Genomic DNA, 15,878 nt, shown 5'->3' on the forward strand with positions numbered 1-15,878 from the left:
GTGAAAATGTCCTAGAACATCCACTTCTACGCTAACAGTTATCAATTGTTCAGCGTTGCCTTGGTCTCGTGATGTCAAAATTTGAAAAGCAGACTGTTTTAATACCAATTCTAAACTGACCAGAAAATGCATTGGTTCATAAGTGCATCCAACACGTTCTTGTGAATTTAGACATTCATTCATTCATTCATTTTCCGATCTGCTTATCCTCACAAGGGTGGTGGGGGGTGATGGAGCCGATCCCAGCTGTCTTCGGGCAGTAGGCAGGGGACACCCAGAATTGGTTGCCAGCCAATCGCAGGGGACACAGAGACAAACAACAATCCACACCCACACTCATACCTAGCGACAATTTAGAGTGCTCAATCAGCCTGCCATGCATGTTTTTGGAATGTGGGAGGAAACCGGAGTACCCAGAGAAAACCCACGCAGGCCCGGGGAGAACATGCAAACTCCACACAGGGAGGCCGGAGCTGGACTTGAACCCTTCACCGTGAAGCCGACGTGCTAACCACTGGACTAACGGGCCGAATTTAGACATTCAGAACAAAATTTGAACAGCTGGATACGTGCATTCAAAAGTTTATACAACGTCAAATTAAGTTCACCTTTTAAGGTTATTGTGCATCTAAGGCTCATCCAAAAATTGGCTTCTTCTTTGACATAGCAATCGTGGAAACCCTCAATGTCAGAAATGAATACCACAGAATCACACAGATAAATCACGTAATCCTTCTCGTTTTAATGTCAACGTTTTTTTTCTGAATTACACCTTAAAATAACATGTTTTCCCCAAATCCGTACATTTTATGAAAGCACACATATACGAATACCAATCCAACATTCTGCAATGCTTGTAATGAATGACGAAGGCTTGAATGAGAAAACTCCAAACAGGAGATCCGTACAGATGCACCTCGCTGTTATGTACATTCATCTTACTTTTCATGTTTATTGAGACATTTTTTATAGCATTTCTACTTTACATGTTACTTATTAGAGTGAGACAGTCATGCGGGGGTGCGCATTTTGAAAAAAAAATGGCAGCAGATATTACAGGAAACTGTTAAAAAGAAGGCAACAGTAATACGCTTCATTCAAAGGTTTGTTTCATTTACGGTTCAGAAAAACTGAAGGTAATCGCTACTAGGATGTAACTGGAGATTGCGTTTAATCATGATTTCTGACAAACCTTTGGTGTTTACGTCATCTGGCAACCATTAGTTGAGTGTCATTAGAGATGCGTTGTTTATGAAGGAAACGTTACTACATTTGAACACTCATATAATGTGACCTTGTGTTATTGTGTTTAACATTTGCACAAGTAACTGAGCAAACGTTCGAATAAATCAGGTCCGACTAGAAAAACAAATAGTAAAAAATCATCAACAATCTGAAAACAAAAATTGCCCCAATTGTTTATTATGAACTAAAACGTTCAAAAAGGATCAAACGTGTCAGTCCCATGCTGTACAAGCGCACTCATCCTTCTCTGTTATCGGGACAAGTGGTGGCTCCTATTGCTGTACAAACCTTGACTAACATTGAGCAATCACAAGGGCCTGAAACATCTGACCTGACAAACACACAGTGAAAATGTTCGAGACAATGAAATCCTATGCCGAGTATGTAATTTAAAACACGGGTTACATTGCAGAGTGAATATTTTGTATGACCGTGTGCATTGTTGTCAACCCAGTTTTGTTTGTGTGGCTCCTCCATGAGTGGAAAAGTAGCAGTTCTTTGAAGGTTTAGAATGACTGTCCCGTAACATGTATGCTAATTTTTATTTTCCCGGATATGCCGTTTGTATCTTAGCATTAAGCAAACAGACTCTCACGAGATGCAGCTATCCAGTTTGGTTGGACATTTTGGTCTAGACCCATCCAATGTTTAATACTCCTTTGTTTTATTTGTCAGTTTTACAGTTAACTTCAACCGGCAGTGTGAGCCTCTTATTTGAAGAACTGTGTAAACCAGAGAGCGAGAACAGGCGCTGAGGCATACTTTAAAAAGTATGCTTTAATACATTTGTGTGGAGAGGGATAAACTTTACAAAAACTTTTTTAAAAATTGGTTTCCCTATATCGTGGCTTTTTACCTACCACAGGTGGGTCTGGAACTCATCCCCCACTAGAAACGGATTTCACTGCAGTTAGGACCTAATCAAATGTGCGTCTTGGGTTTGCAAATATTATAAAATTCCATTTAGTCTCTATTGCTTTAGTATACTGTAATCAATAATCATTCCCACAGAAGAATTCTCAGTGGTAAACGAATGCAAAATATGGCACTAACCGTGTAATGCCATTTGTATCATATTTGATACATGCATTTTCATTATGTAACTCATTCTTTATATTACAGGTACATTAAATCACCTGTATCAAATTTTATGCTGCAAGTTTAAAATATGATTTTCCCCAAATGATCATTTTCAGATGTAATCTACATAATGCTTTTCAAAGTGATACGACAAATATCTAAAACATGACATGGCAAAAATATTTTTGTGGATTTTGTTATAAGGGTTAATGAACATCTCAGTTCCCCAAAATCAGATTTTTCTGGCTATTCCTTGATGGGTCAGGCATTACAGGGCTAAAATGAAAGGGACGCATGGTTTCATGCTGTTTTTAAACATCTACCGGTACATTAAAATTGATTCTCTCTCTAAAATTCAGGTATGGTGCTTATTCTTTCACACAGAAAATGGACGTGGTTGTTCTACTGCTCCACGGCTTTGCCTTTAAATTTGACCACCATGACGGTGATGTTGTCGGGGCAGCCGCGGTAGTACGACTGGAGGACGATGCTCTTGGCGCCAAAGTGCGGCTCGTCCAGGCGTTCGCGGACGAAGCGCACGGCCTCTTCGTTGCTGAAGGTGTCCCAGAGGCCATCTGATGCCAGGATCATGAACTCTGGCTGCAGCTTGTTCAGGTCGAAGGAAAGGATGTCAGGGTCGGGGATCACCACGTTGAGGTTCTTCAGGGTGTAGTCGCCCAGCGAGCGGGACATGGCCAGGATGCCCTGCACGCGCCACGAGCCGTTGAAACTGATGAAGCCGCCTGATAGCAAGAGAAATCAATTTTGAGACTGACAGATATCTAAATGATAAAAAAACGCTCTTTCTTGCCACTCCCAGTCGAAGTTTACAGGCCAAGTAAACATTTATATGTTACGTATTAAAATGAACCACTCAGCTTTGCCTTAGATTGAACAGACAACGAAAATGTCATTGACACATGTAGACAGATAATATAGCAATAGTCAGAGGCAAACATTATCTTCTTTATCATCTAGCTCTGTGTTATTAGCATTGGGGGCGAATTATAGATTACTACAAAGCATTCCCTTCTGCTGTGATTTAAAAAAAAAAATATAGTACAGACCCGAAGAAAAAAAAATCTGCGACTAAATACTCTTCACATGAGTGATGAAAAAAAAAGAGTGATGCAACCCCTACTACATTATGTGCATTGATTTTGATTGCATGAAATCTGGTTCTTTTAGTCAAGATTATGCTAAAATAAATTTATAAATCCCTGGTTTATTCCCCTCATTCACCCAAATTCTCGTCAATTCTAATGGAAAGTTTCCAACAACTCAGTATAAGATAACATCACTTCCTGTGCTTGCTGCCACATGACCTGTGTGGCTGCAACAAATCCTCGACTGGGGAATTGTCTCGGAAAACGCTTGGATTACATTCAGACTTCCTTACATGGCCACGACGTTTCCTCGTCTCCAAGCAAGCAAGGTCATAGCTCGTGTTTTAAAAATGCTGAAGTCGTGACATCAGGCTGCAATAGACTATATAATCTATCTATCTATCTATCTATCTATCTATCTATCTATCTATCTATCTATCTATCTATCTATCTATCTATCTATCTATCTATCTATCTATCTATCTATCTATCTATCTATCTATCTATCTATCTATCTATCTATCTATCTATCTATCTATCTATCTATCTATCTACATATATATATATATATATATAAAACGAAAATATGTCTTTAGAATTTGTGCCATATTTTATTATTGTCATCCTTACTCTTATGATATCATTATTCATCATTACCGTTATTTCTCATTGCTCATAGATTAATTATCGTCAAGAGTTTTATTTATGATTATTCTCACCAAACAACTGAGTGGCGGTTATCAGTTTGAAAAAAAAAAAGAAACATACAGTATTTCGTACATTTAATACCAAATATCTCAATCTGCAGTTTTAAGCCTGTTTTTTTAATATTAATCTATATTCTTTGCTTGTTTCAATTTGAATATTAAGAATCTTCATTTCATGTACCGGTATTTATATTGAGCTTATTGTACACTCCTAAATTTCATTTCAACATTTATTTTATCTGTTTAGAAAAATCCCCAAATAAATATTCACACAACACTAGTGTTCAATAAATATAATTGTGATATGATATAAATATTGGTAATTTGAGTCAGATTTTATTATTACTATCATCATATTTTTTGGTTTCAGACAGTGTAACTGTGTGAAGTACCGGTATTGTGTATTTATCATTATTTTGTCAATAAGGTCATGGGAAAAAAAACATGTTTTGCGTTTACAATTATTTGTATTTATCTTTTACTTGCTGTTGCGTGATGTATCTCCAATTTTGCAAGTCAGAGTCAGCTAATAAAAGAATTAGCATAACTTGCACAGGTGAGAGGGAGTGCATTGCCTCATTTGGCATTCATGGCACAACAGTTCAAAGAATATCCAGTCTACCTTTTTCTTTTGTCGAATTTGGGAACAGTTGTCAGTTCTAATCATCAGATCAAGCCCTTCCAGTGAAGTGTGTGTCTCTCATTTGTTACCCTTCATGTCACTAAGAGGAGCAAAGGCGGTGAACATTTGTTTTTAAGCAGTGTTTTATTTCGTTTTTTCCTCCAGTCCCGAAATGGACCATTAGATGGAGACGATGGGCTATTATGCAGTGTGGGCACAACATGCTCACTCTTCTGGCCCCCTGCCACCATCACGCCAGCACTCCAGAGTGCATGCAGCAAAAGTAGGAGGCAGAATTATGGCTCCAAATGCACCTGAAATGCTGGCCGTGTTTGTGAACCAGCACACTTAGTTTAGCCGAGATGAAACAGGGAATAGTCGGGGCAGCGGTCATGACTGTTTACGTTAGGTTTCCCAAAGTACCGTAAGAAATTCATTTGTATGCAGCCCACAGTCAGTCTGTGTCGACTCTCACCAGCTTTCTTGATCCTCTTGCGCTCTTTTAGCTGGTATGGCTTGTGGTCGTGCGATAGCGGGATGGCCTTGCCGTCTTTATCGCACAGGACTCCGCGCGAGTCGCCGACGTTGGCTACCGTCAGCTCCTTATCAGACAGCAGGGCCACCAGACATGTGGTGCCTGAGGGAGGAGGAACAGAAGAAGGAGCGTGGTTGATGTGGAAATAATTGACTCTAAAACGGAGTCTATCGAGCTAGAATTAAATGAACTAGAGCGGCACTCAGCAGAGAGAAGACCTCTGCCCAAGATGAACAATGTGAAGTCATAGATCCACGCTTCATGCTCAAGCTTGAATTTGGGAATTAGGGAATCATACGTTACTTACAAACGATCAAAGCAGGCACATTCAGCATTTTTTCTACATGTCTGAGTAACGTTTCTGTGACACGCGTGAGTCAAAACAAGAATAACAGCACACTTTTTACCCTCTCTTTACGGTTCTCAGGGAGCCAACCTATCTCATGCAAATGACCCCGCGCCACTCTACTGTGGGGCATGCCAATGTCAATATGACTTTGCATTACTATGACGACAAGTGTCGGAGCAACAGGGTTGCTTCGGACAGTGAGCCCAGACACATACAGTATGTTACATTTGAAAAATCTTACAGCACAGCAACAAAAAAACCCACCAACAAGTATTTTTGTAGCCCAGGGTCAAACGTATTGGGATAGGCCTCCTATAAATCTCTGTCATGGGTGTTACACACCCTTTTTTTGTACTTGTTTATTCATTCATTTTCCGATTCGCTTAATCCTCACAAGGGTCGCGGGGGGTTCTGGAGCCTATCCCAGCCGTCATCGGGCAGTAGGCGGGGGACACCCTGAACTGGTCACCAGCGAATCGCAGGGCACACAGAGACGAACAACCATTTGCGCTCACACTCACACCTCGGGACAATTTAGACTGTCCAATCAGCCTGCCATGCATGTTTTTGGAATGTGGGAGGAAACTGGAGGACCCGGGGAAAACCCACGCAGGCCCGGGAAGAATATGCAAACTCCACACAGGGAGGCCGGAGCAGGGATTGAACCCACTGTGAGGTCGACGCGCTAACCAATGGACCACTACTTGTTTATGGTAACTTTAAAATATCACAATTTTCACCAGGCCCGATGTGTGCGCAAAGTTTGCTGGGTTTTCGTTCCTGTTAAAGTGCTTAAAAATATGAATATTACCTATAATAATTATAATAATAATAATTTCAATAGAAACAATGGGGACCTCGTAGCTGTTGCTGTGTAGGCCCTTATTACCAAAGAATTTACATTTCAAATTTAACAATAAGATTAAGATTAAGATAAAGATATCCTTTATTTGTCCAGCAATGGGGAAATTACAATCAGAATTCAGAAAGGAAAAACACTGGGTAGGGAGAGGGGAAAAAAACAGGCTTGAACTATCCTCTTCCGAGGATAATTTAAGTCCAGGATAAAAATAAAAAAAATGTTAATGTTTATTCAATAGCTAACTGAATTAACATGCTCTTAACTTGTTCAAAGACAAGTCCAGACATTTCGGAGCACTAGCTAGGGCAAAAATGTCAAACACAACCCACGCTCACTTGGCCAAACATTTGAGTGTTGATTGTCAGAAGCAAACACTGATGAGGTTCTTTGTTAAAGTTCATCTGTGTATCCAACAGCACTGCAATTCTGTTAAGCATTTGGTTCTAGGGTGATAATGGATGCTTGAATATAATTACACTTGTCTTTTGCTATAATGTGTTAATGCGTGAAAAAAAAAGTCCATCAGCTGATTTTTCTGTCAAAGAGCTATTATGGGCCGATGAAATCAACCAGCTGGTGTACGGCCATACGAAACACCTCCAACTCTTACTGTAACCTTTAAAAATCAAAGCGGGGAAGCCTCGCCTCTCTATTTGGCTCTTCAGTCCGACTGACCCATTGTGGACTGAAGCCTTTTGTGTGTGATCCAAACTTGTGCACAAAACTGCCTCTTTGACCATCTGCTCACACACAAGAGACTAATATGGAGGGAGGAAGAGTTCTGTTTTGGAGAGCTACTGGGCATCAAGCTCCTGCCTATACTGTAACGCCCTGTATGAGGGCTGAGTTAAATGTGAAAATGGGCAGTAAAAGTGTAATTGCCTTGGGGTCAAACTCAGGATTCAGTTGGACTAAACAGGGATAAACTGAACAAAAATATCTCTTTCCATGTAATGAAATGATTTTCTTAAAGCATTAAGCAACCCTATTGGTCTTTTTTTAAAATGTATTTGAGTCGGCTCAATGTAATTTTAATATTTAACATAATTTAACTCAAGTACTAGAATTGGATTCAACTTCATTCACTTGGGTTCGACAAACTTAAAGGTAGTACGGTTTATGTATGTAGATGTAGTCTCTGATAAGAAACAAGCAGGTCAAATTGTTCAATGCAGACAAATCAGTTTAGCGACCATATATATTTTGGGAAACACGGAGGAAACCAGAGTACTTGAAGGAAACCCGCGCAGACGTCATTGACAAGCGTTATGGCAGTTGGTCGATACGAAATGGACCGTCGCACCGCTCTTTTGCTGCCAAAGCAGAAACATTACCACCACGCGGAGCTCGACCATGGCCCAAATTCTCTAAGCAGCATCACAACACGGGCATGGGAACAGGAGCTCGGAACATCCCGAGAGATAATCTCGCAAGCAATTGATTGTTGATTTTAGTCGACCAAGCATTTCTTCACATCTCTACAAGTAAAGCGCAAGCAATGTGCTGCCTGCTGACCTTGAGACTTCTGCTGTAAGTTCCACATGTTGGAATGATGTTGAGTGACGTGCAATTTATGTCGGAGGTGCTTCTTTCGGGGTTAGACGGAATGACATAAATCTCGTTTGAAAGGAGAGATGAGATGTAAGGTGGAGACGGGCGATTACTTCTAAACGGCAAAACACTATTTTAGTTTTCCCTTTTTTGTGGCAATAGGTGTGAAGTCTTAGATGGAAATAGAGAAATACAACAAGGAGTGCAATAAATACTGATGGACTTGGCTGCAATCTTTTTTTTTCCAACAGCAGTGGAAAATAATTGCATGCATCCATAATCCCACATCTTGCTTCCCCTTCAATGTGCCTCGCTGTCCGGTTAATTATCCTTATCTGGATCTCATAGCAATAGAGATAATGGACAGAGGTCGCTCGCGAGCACACACTTCCCCAATTAGACAAGCTGCATGCCAACCAACATGTTTGCCACTCCCTATTCATTTAAAACAGCACACACGATGTGGATGCTAATTATCAATTTATACCAGACAAAAGAAGATTAAGGTCTCCATCCAAATTCATACTCCATGTTTATTATTGAGTGTGCTAGACAGTATGCCATGCCGCTGTCGGATTTTACGTCGCCCACACCGCCTGCCCATTAGTCGACCCACAAAGTTCAGGCTACTCATGCTCTAAGAGTACACAGTTAGCAGCAAGCAGTGAGACTATTTGTGGTCATGTTGCTTTATGACATCAGCAACATTAACCAGCAAAAAAATAAAAAATCAAAACTGTGTTCTAATTGCGCTTAAAAGTTTGTGGCATACTCACGATGACCAACACCGCGCATATGTAGCTATATCCACCAACAATGGTGAGTTTCCATCCTCAAATGAAATGTGTGTCATAATGCCAAGACTGACCTGCACTGATAAAAAAAGATCTTTAAGATTTTCTCAATTCGTAACTGTTGCACATGTTGAAAATGTGGTAAACCGATTAAATGTTCCCCATGTTTTCCTCAAAAATAAACAGATGATAAGAGGTTAGTTTAATACATTTGAATTATGTGCAACCCAAAATTAAGTACATTTGATTTTGATTGCACGTGTACTTGCATGAGTAAAAAAGACTCTCCTACCTTCCACGAACAACCTAGGCTAAACTTTGCTCCTCCCCAACAAAAAAATTTCCACTTACTCAAGATGCTTCCTTTCAACATTGGGACCAATTCCTATTTACAAAGGGCAACCTCCTATAAATTCTCAGTTACAAAAATCGCACAAGAAACACAAATAGAATAACGGCGGATGTTCCCAAAACAAACACAAATACCGATTTCTTTAGAATCATTCAAAGGATTATGAATGAGTACTTGGGAAATTACACACAAAAAAATCCTCACAACATCCTAGGGGTTGTGAACAAAGTGTACCCTCATTCCAATGTATTTAATATTTACAAATGAAGATATCCATCCATCCATCCATCCATCATCTACCGCTTATCCGGGGCCGGGTCGCGGGGGCAACAGCTTTAGCAGGGAAGCCCAGACTTCCCTCTCCCTAGCTACTTCTTCCAGCTCTCCCCGGGGGATTCCGAGGCGTTCCCAAGCCAGCTGGGTGACGTAGTCTCTCCAGCGTGTCCTGGGTCTTCCTCGGGGTCTCCTCCCGGTGGGACATGCCCGGAACACCTCACCAGGGAGGCGCTCAGGAGGCATCCGAATCAGATGCCCAAGCCACCTCATCTGGCTCCTCTCGATGTGGAGGAGAAGCGGCTCGACTCTGAGCCCCTCCCGGATGACCGAGCTCCTCACCTTATCTCTAAGGGAGAGCCCGGACACCCTGCGGAGAAAACTCATTTCGGCCGCTTGTATCCGGGATCTCGTTCTTTCGGTCACGACCCATAGCTCGTGGCCATAGATGAGGGTTGGGACGTAGATCGACCGGTAAATTGAGAGCTTCGCCCTTTGGCTCAGCTCCTTCTTTACCACGACAGACCGATACAACGTCCGCATCACAGCAGATGCTGCACCGATCCGCCTGTCGATCTCTCGCTCCCTCCTGCCCTCACTCGTGAACAAGACCCCAAGATACTTAAACTCCTCCACTTGGGGTAATATCTCCTCCCCGACCCGGAGGGGGCAATCCACCCTTTTCCGACTGAGGACCATGGTTTCAGATTTGGAGGTGCTGATTTTCATCCCAACCGCTTCACACTCGGCTGCGAAACGCTCCAGTGAGAGTTGTAGAGCCCCGTTTGAAGGAGCCAACAGCACCACATCATCTGCAAAAAGCAGGGATGTAATACTGAGGCCCCCAAAACAGACTCCCTCAACGCTTCGGCTGCGCCTAGAAATTCTGTCCATAAAGGTTATGAACAGAATCGGCGACAAAGGGCAGCCTTGGCGGAGTCCTACCCCCACTGGAAACGGTTCCGACTTACTGCCGGCAATGCGAACCAAACTCTGACATCGGTGGTATAGTGACCGAACAGCCCGTATGAGGGGGTTCGGTACGTCATACCCACGAAGCACCCCCCACAGAACTCCCCGAGGGACACGGTCAAACGCCTTCTCCAAGTCCACAAAACACATGTAGACTGGTTGGGTGAATTCCCACATACCCTCAAGGACCCTGCTAAGGGTGTAGAGCTGGTCCACTGTTCCACGGCCGGGACGAAAACCACACTGCTCCTCCTCAATCTGAGGCTCGACTTCCTGACGGACCCTCCTCTCCAGCACCCCTGAATAGACCTTACCAGGGAGGCTGAGGAGTGTGATCCCTCTGTAGTTGGAACACACCCTCCGGTCCCCCTTTTTAAAAAGAGGGACTACCACCCCGGTCTGCCAATCCAGAGGCACTCTCCCTGTTGACCACGCGATGTTGTAGAGGCGTGTCAACCAGGACAGCCCCACAACATCCAGAGCCTTGAGGAACTCCGGGCGGATCTCATCCACCCCTGGGGCCTTGCCACCGAGGAGCTTTTTAACCACATCGGTGACTTCAACCACAGAGATAGGAGAGCCCACCTCAGAGTCCCCAGGCTCTGCTTCCTCAAAGGAAGGCGTGTTGGTGGAGTTGAGGAGGTCTTCGAAGTACTCTGCCCACCGGTTCACAACGTCCCGAGTCGAAGTCAGCAGCGCCCCATCCCCACTGTACACAGTGTTAGTGGTGCACTGCTTCCCCCTCCTGAGACGTCGGATGGTGGACCAGAATTTCCTCGAAGCCGTCCGGAAGTCGGCTTCCATGGCCTCACCGAACTCTTCCCACGTTCGGGTTTTTGCCTCGGCGACCACCGAAGCCGCGGTCCGCTTGGCCAGTCGATACCCGTCAGCTGCCTCTGGGGTCCCACAGGCCATAAAGGCTCGATAGGACTCCTTCTTCAGCTTGACGGCATCCCTTACTGCTGGTGTCCACCAGCGAGTACGAGGATTGCCGCCACGACAGGCACCAACCACCTTACGGCCACAACTCAGATTGGCCGCCTCAACAATAGAGGCACGGAACATGGTCCACTCGGACTCAATGTCCCCCGTCTCCCCCGGAACATGGGAAAAGCTCTGTCGGAGGTGGGAGTTGAAACTCCTTCTGACAGGGGATTCCGCCAGACGCTCCCAACAAACCCTCACTATACGTTTGGGTCTGCCAGGACGGACCGGCATCTTCCCCCACCATCGGAGCCTACTCACCACCAGGTGGTGATCAGTTGACAGCTCCGCCCCTCTCTTCACCCGAGTGTCCAGAACATGCGGCCGCAAATCCGATGATACAACTACAAAGTCGATCATCGAACTGCGGCCTAGGGTGTCCTGGTGCCAAGTGCACATATGGACACCCTTATGTTTGAACAAAGTGTTCGTTATGGACAATCCGTGGCGAGCACAGAAGTCCAATAACAAAACACCACTCGGGTTTTGATTGGGGGGGCCGTTCCTCCCAATCACGCCCCTCCAGGTATCACTGTCATTGCCCACGTGAGCATTGAAGTCCCCCAGCAGAACAATGGAGTCCCCAGCAGGAGTACTCTCCAGCACACCCTCCAAGGACTCCAAAAAGGGTGGGTATGCTGAGCTGCTGTTTGGTGCATATGCACAAACAACAGTCAGGACCCGTCCACCCACCCGAAGGCGGAGGGAGGCAACCCTCTCGTCTACCGGTGTGAACCCCAATGTACAGGCACTGAGCCGGGGGGCAATGAGTATGCCCACACCTGCTCTGCGCCGCTCACCGTGAGCAACTCCAGAGTGGAAGAGAGTCCAACCCCTCTCGAGAGAACTGGTACCAGAACCCAGGCTGTGTGTGGAGGCAAGTCCGACTATATCCAGTCGGAAATTCTCTGCCTCACACACCAGCTCGGGCTCCTTCCCTGCCAGAGAGGTGACATTCCATGTCCCAAGAGCTAGCTTCTGCAGCCGAGGATCGGACCGCCAGGGTCCCCGCCTTTGGCTGCCGCCCAGCTCGCATTGCACCCGACCCCTTTGGCCCCTCTCACGGGTGGTGAGCCCATGGGAAGGGGGACCCACGTTGCCTCTTCGGGCTGTGCCCGGCCGGGCCCCATGGGTGTAAGCCCGGCCACCAGGCGCCTGCCAACGAGCCCCACCTCCAGGCCTGGCTCCAGAGGGGGGCCCCGGTGACCCGCGTCCGGGCAAGGGAAACCTAGATCCATTTATTTTTGTCGTCATTGGGGTCTTTTGAGCCGTGCTTTGTCTGGCCCCTCACCTAGAACCTGTTTGCCATGGGTGACCCTGCCAGGGGCATAAAGCCCCAGACAACTTAGCTTCTAGGATCATTGGGACACACAAACCCCTCCACCACGGTAAGGTGACGACTCACGGAGGGGCAAATGAAGATATAATGTTATCATTTCAACAGCTCATCAAAAATCAAGACGGCCTCACAATTGGTTTTGTCCTGAAACAGTTCACGCGAGGAACAGGGGAAATGACCATAAATAAAAGCAAACATAATTGTACCCCATGTTGTTTTGTATAAATGCGGGTTCCCGAGAATGCACAAAGTACTTTTCAAAGCAAGACTTTTTTTTTCCTCATTGCCATTTCACAATGCTCGCGCCACTCCGTAAACATTGGCGCACCCGCTTTGGTTTTGTGATAACATGAAAGCCATTTATGCCAGGACGCGGTCACAGCTTTGATGAAGACTCGAGTGTTGACAGTCAAAACCATTGGCAAGGTAAGTTGTAAGTTACACAAAGATGAGTCTGAACACAAGAATGTCAATCTACATGATGTTAATCTCAAGAAATGTGAATTTATGAATGGCGCGGCCCGGTAGTCGAGTGATTAGCACGTCGACTTCACAGTGCAGAGGTACCAGTTTGCATGTTCTCCCCGTGCTTGCGTGGGTTTTCTCCGGGTACTCCGGTTTCCTCCCACATTACCAAAAACATGCATGACAGGCTGATTGAACACTCAAAATTGTCCCGAGGTGTGAGTGTGGGCGAGAATGGTTGTTAGTTTCTGTGTGCCCTGCGATTGGCTGGCAACTGGTTCAGGGTGTCCCCCGAAGATAGCTGAGATAGGCTCCGGCAACCCCCGCGACCCTAGTGGGGATAAAGCGGTTCGGAAAATGAATGAATGAATGAATGGAGAATAGGCGGGAAATTAGATCGACATCCTTTAACGACTTATTGCTAATACGTTTGTTAAAAGCACGCCTCTTCGCTGCCCTCTTTGTGTGAAAGACAAAAAACAAGTTGACGGAAAAGACTTACTGCAAGTCACCACCTGCTCTCAATATTGCAGCTTTCACCTTTAACTTTTCATTACAGCATTCATGCATCACTGGACAACTTATGTAGTGTGTCAAAACCTGTGTTATGTGACAAGAGTTCACGCTGTCAAATCAAGGTTAGGTAGGAGTAGACGCATAGCCACACTGCAGCAAGGTGACTGCTTCCGCCTGATGCTTATGGGCATTCCATTAAAGCGACATCAGTCTTGTCTCCGCTTGGTGTGTTTGATGATAAGCCACGAGGGGATGGAGAGCCGGAGGATGAATCGGATATGTCGGGGACTGGGAGTTCAACTGGGAGCATACGTCTCTCACTTGCTTTATTCAGGCCCTGATTGCAATAAAGGAGAGAGCTGTAAATCAGCCACAATTGGAAGAATGAGCAACAATTACCGGTACCTGATCAGCAGTTGCACTCCCACCCCCCAAGACGCTTAGACTGTCATAAATTGGTCCCCTGAACAAGAAGTCGCTTTCTCCTAGTTGACCCACAGACAATATGTCCCACCCTCTGGGCAAAATAATAGCTCTGGACAGAAGCCCATTGTGCGGTTAAAAGGTCACAAAGCATCAAAAAACAAAAAGACAGAGGGATCAGGAGATGGCTTTTCTTGCGGGAGCAGCAAAGATTGGTAAGCGGATGCTGGCTCGAGTACAGAAGAAGAGAACGACGAGCATAAAAGAGGATAAAGAGGTTGGCGACGGGCGAGCGCAACAAAAGGTATTGTCGCTGCCAGACTGGAGCCTTCTGCAAGGGGGCTGTCGCCTATAGAGAGTTTAATTCTCTCCTTGTTACGACCGGTGTGTCATATGAGCTCTCTCTCTCCCGAGAGCGCCGCTGGATTCAATGAGCTGGAGGATAAACTGCTGACATGGGAGTCACATGTCGTTATTATTCACGCAATACAATGTTCGGACCTGTAATCCAATTTTAAATCTTACCCCTTCACCGTTGTTTAAGTGAATTAGTTCTCTCAGTGTCATCTTTTTTGGGGGGGGAGGGTACTGTCTTGCTGAGAGTGAAGATTCATGCCTGAAACCTTAAAGTCCCTGTAAAGTGAAAATATGTCCTGTAAAGTTGACACCAGGCTTACAATACTTTTGGATTCTTCATCATTCGTATTTTTCATTTCCTATTGACATTTGCTTGCAAATGCTGAGTTTTAGTTTAGTTTTTTATTAGTTTTAGTTTGACTGTTGTCATATATTGGAATATTTCTGGAGAGGAAGATAAGAAAAAGGTCAGTAAGTATTCTGTAATAAAGTAAACTGCAATTCTCCAACTACTGTACAGCTTACGTAAACAGGCATAAGAATCCATAAAAAAATCTTGTACAGTGGAAGCTGAAATGTCAAATGCCAGCAAGTTGACCAAACTGGGGCACAAACATCATTTTCTCATAAATGTGCCTCAAAAATCGAAATGAACAAACATTTTTGGAGGGTGGGGTGTTTTTCCACGACACCAGTACAGAATGAATGGAAAATAAGAAAAGAGTAATGATACCCAGAAACTATGAATTGTGTCAGTGTCAAAGTTTCAAATGAAAAATAAACATGAGGTTGTACTCTGCACTGGTTTGGAAGCAAATACATGTGTCAAATATTTCATTATTTGCACCTCCCATTAAAGTTAATGTCACCAAATTTTTAGAAATTTTGGTGCGGCGCTTGCATTGGATCTCATTAGATGTTCCTCGGTAAACAAGGCTTGTCTTTGGGACGAGAATCATTCATTTAAAAGGCAACAAATATACTCCCCTGCGGCAATGAATACAAGATCTGATTTTACAAGTCTACAGACAATGGCGCGGCGGGAGAAGAACAAATAACAGCGGAGCAGTCAATACTGAAAATTGCTGCGCATCAAAGAGACCATATGTGCATTATACTCCATGATGTGGCACTGTGTTCCCGTCAATGAGACATCAAAGCAAATAAAAAATAACCTTCGTCATAATTAAATTTATTGACCATTCAGGGAAGGCCGTAAGTCTTCATATTCCTAACACATTGAGAGTCTCAGCGGCTCGTGTTAGTAAGTTTGTGGGGAGTTTTTAGACCAACTGAAGAGACGTTATAGATTTTATGGACAAACTGCAGAATTTTTTTAAAGACTT

General features: G+C 44.4%; 1 protein-coding gene across 1 annotated transcript in view; it reads right to left on the reverse strand.

Moving 5' to 3' along the window:
* Positions 1–722: 722 nt before the first annotated feature.
* ppm1lb (protein phosphatase, Mg2+/Mn2+ dependent, 1Lb) overlaps positions 723–15,878 on the reverse strand; it is a 39,997-nt gene continuing 24,841 nt past the window's right edge. Inside the window, exons 3-4 of the mRNA XM_052078677.1 lie at positions 5,236–5,397; positions 723–3,068 (exon numbers count right to left, since the gene is read on the reverse strand). Of these exons, the coding sequence (XP_051934637.1) occupies positions 2,728–3,068; positions 5,236–5,397 (503 nt within the window). The 3' untranslated portion in view covers positions 723–2,727. The remainder of the gene's footprint in view (positions 3,069–5,235; positions 5,398–15,878) is intronic.

Source organism: Hippocampus zosterae, chromosome 10 (assembly GCF_025434085.1).
Source record: "Hippocampus zosterae strain Florida chromosome 10, ASM2543408v3, whole genome shotgun sequence".
In the NCBI taxonomy this organism is placed as follows: Eukaryota; Metazoa; Chordata; class Actinopteri; order Syngnathiformes; family Syngnathidae; genus Hippocampus; species Hippocampus zosterae.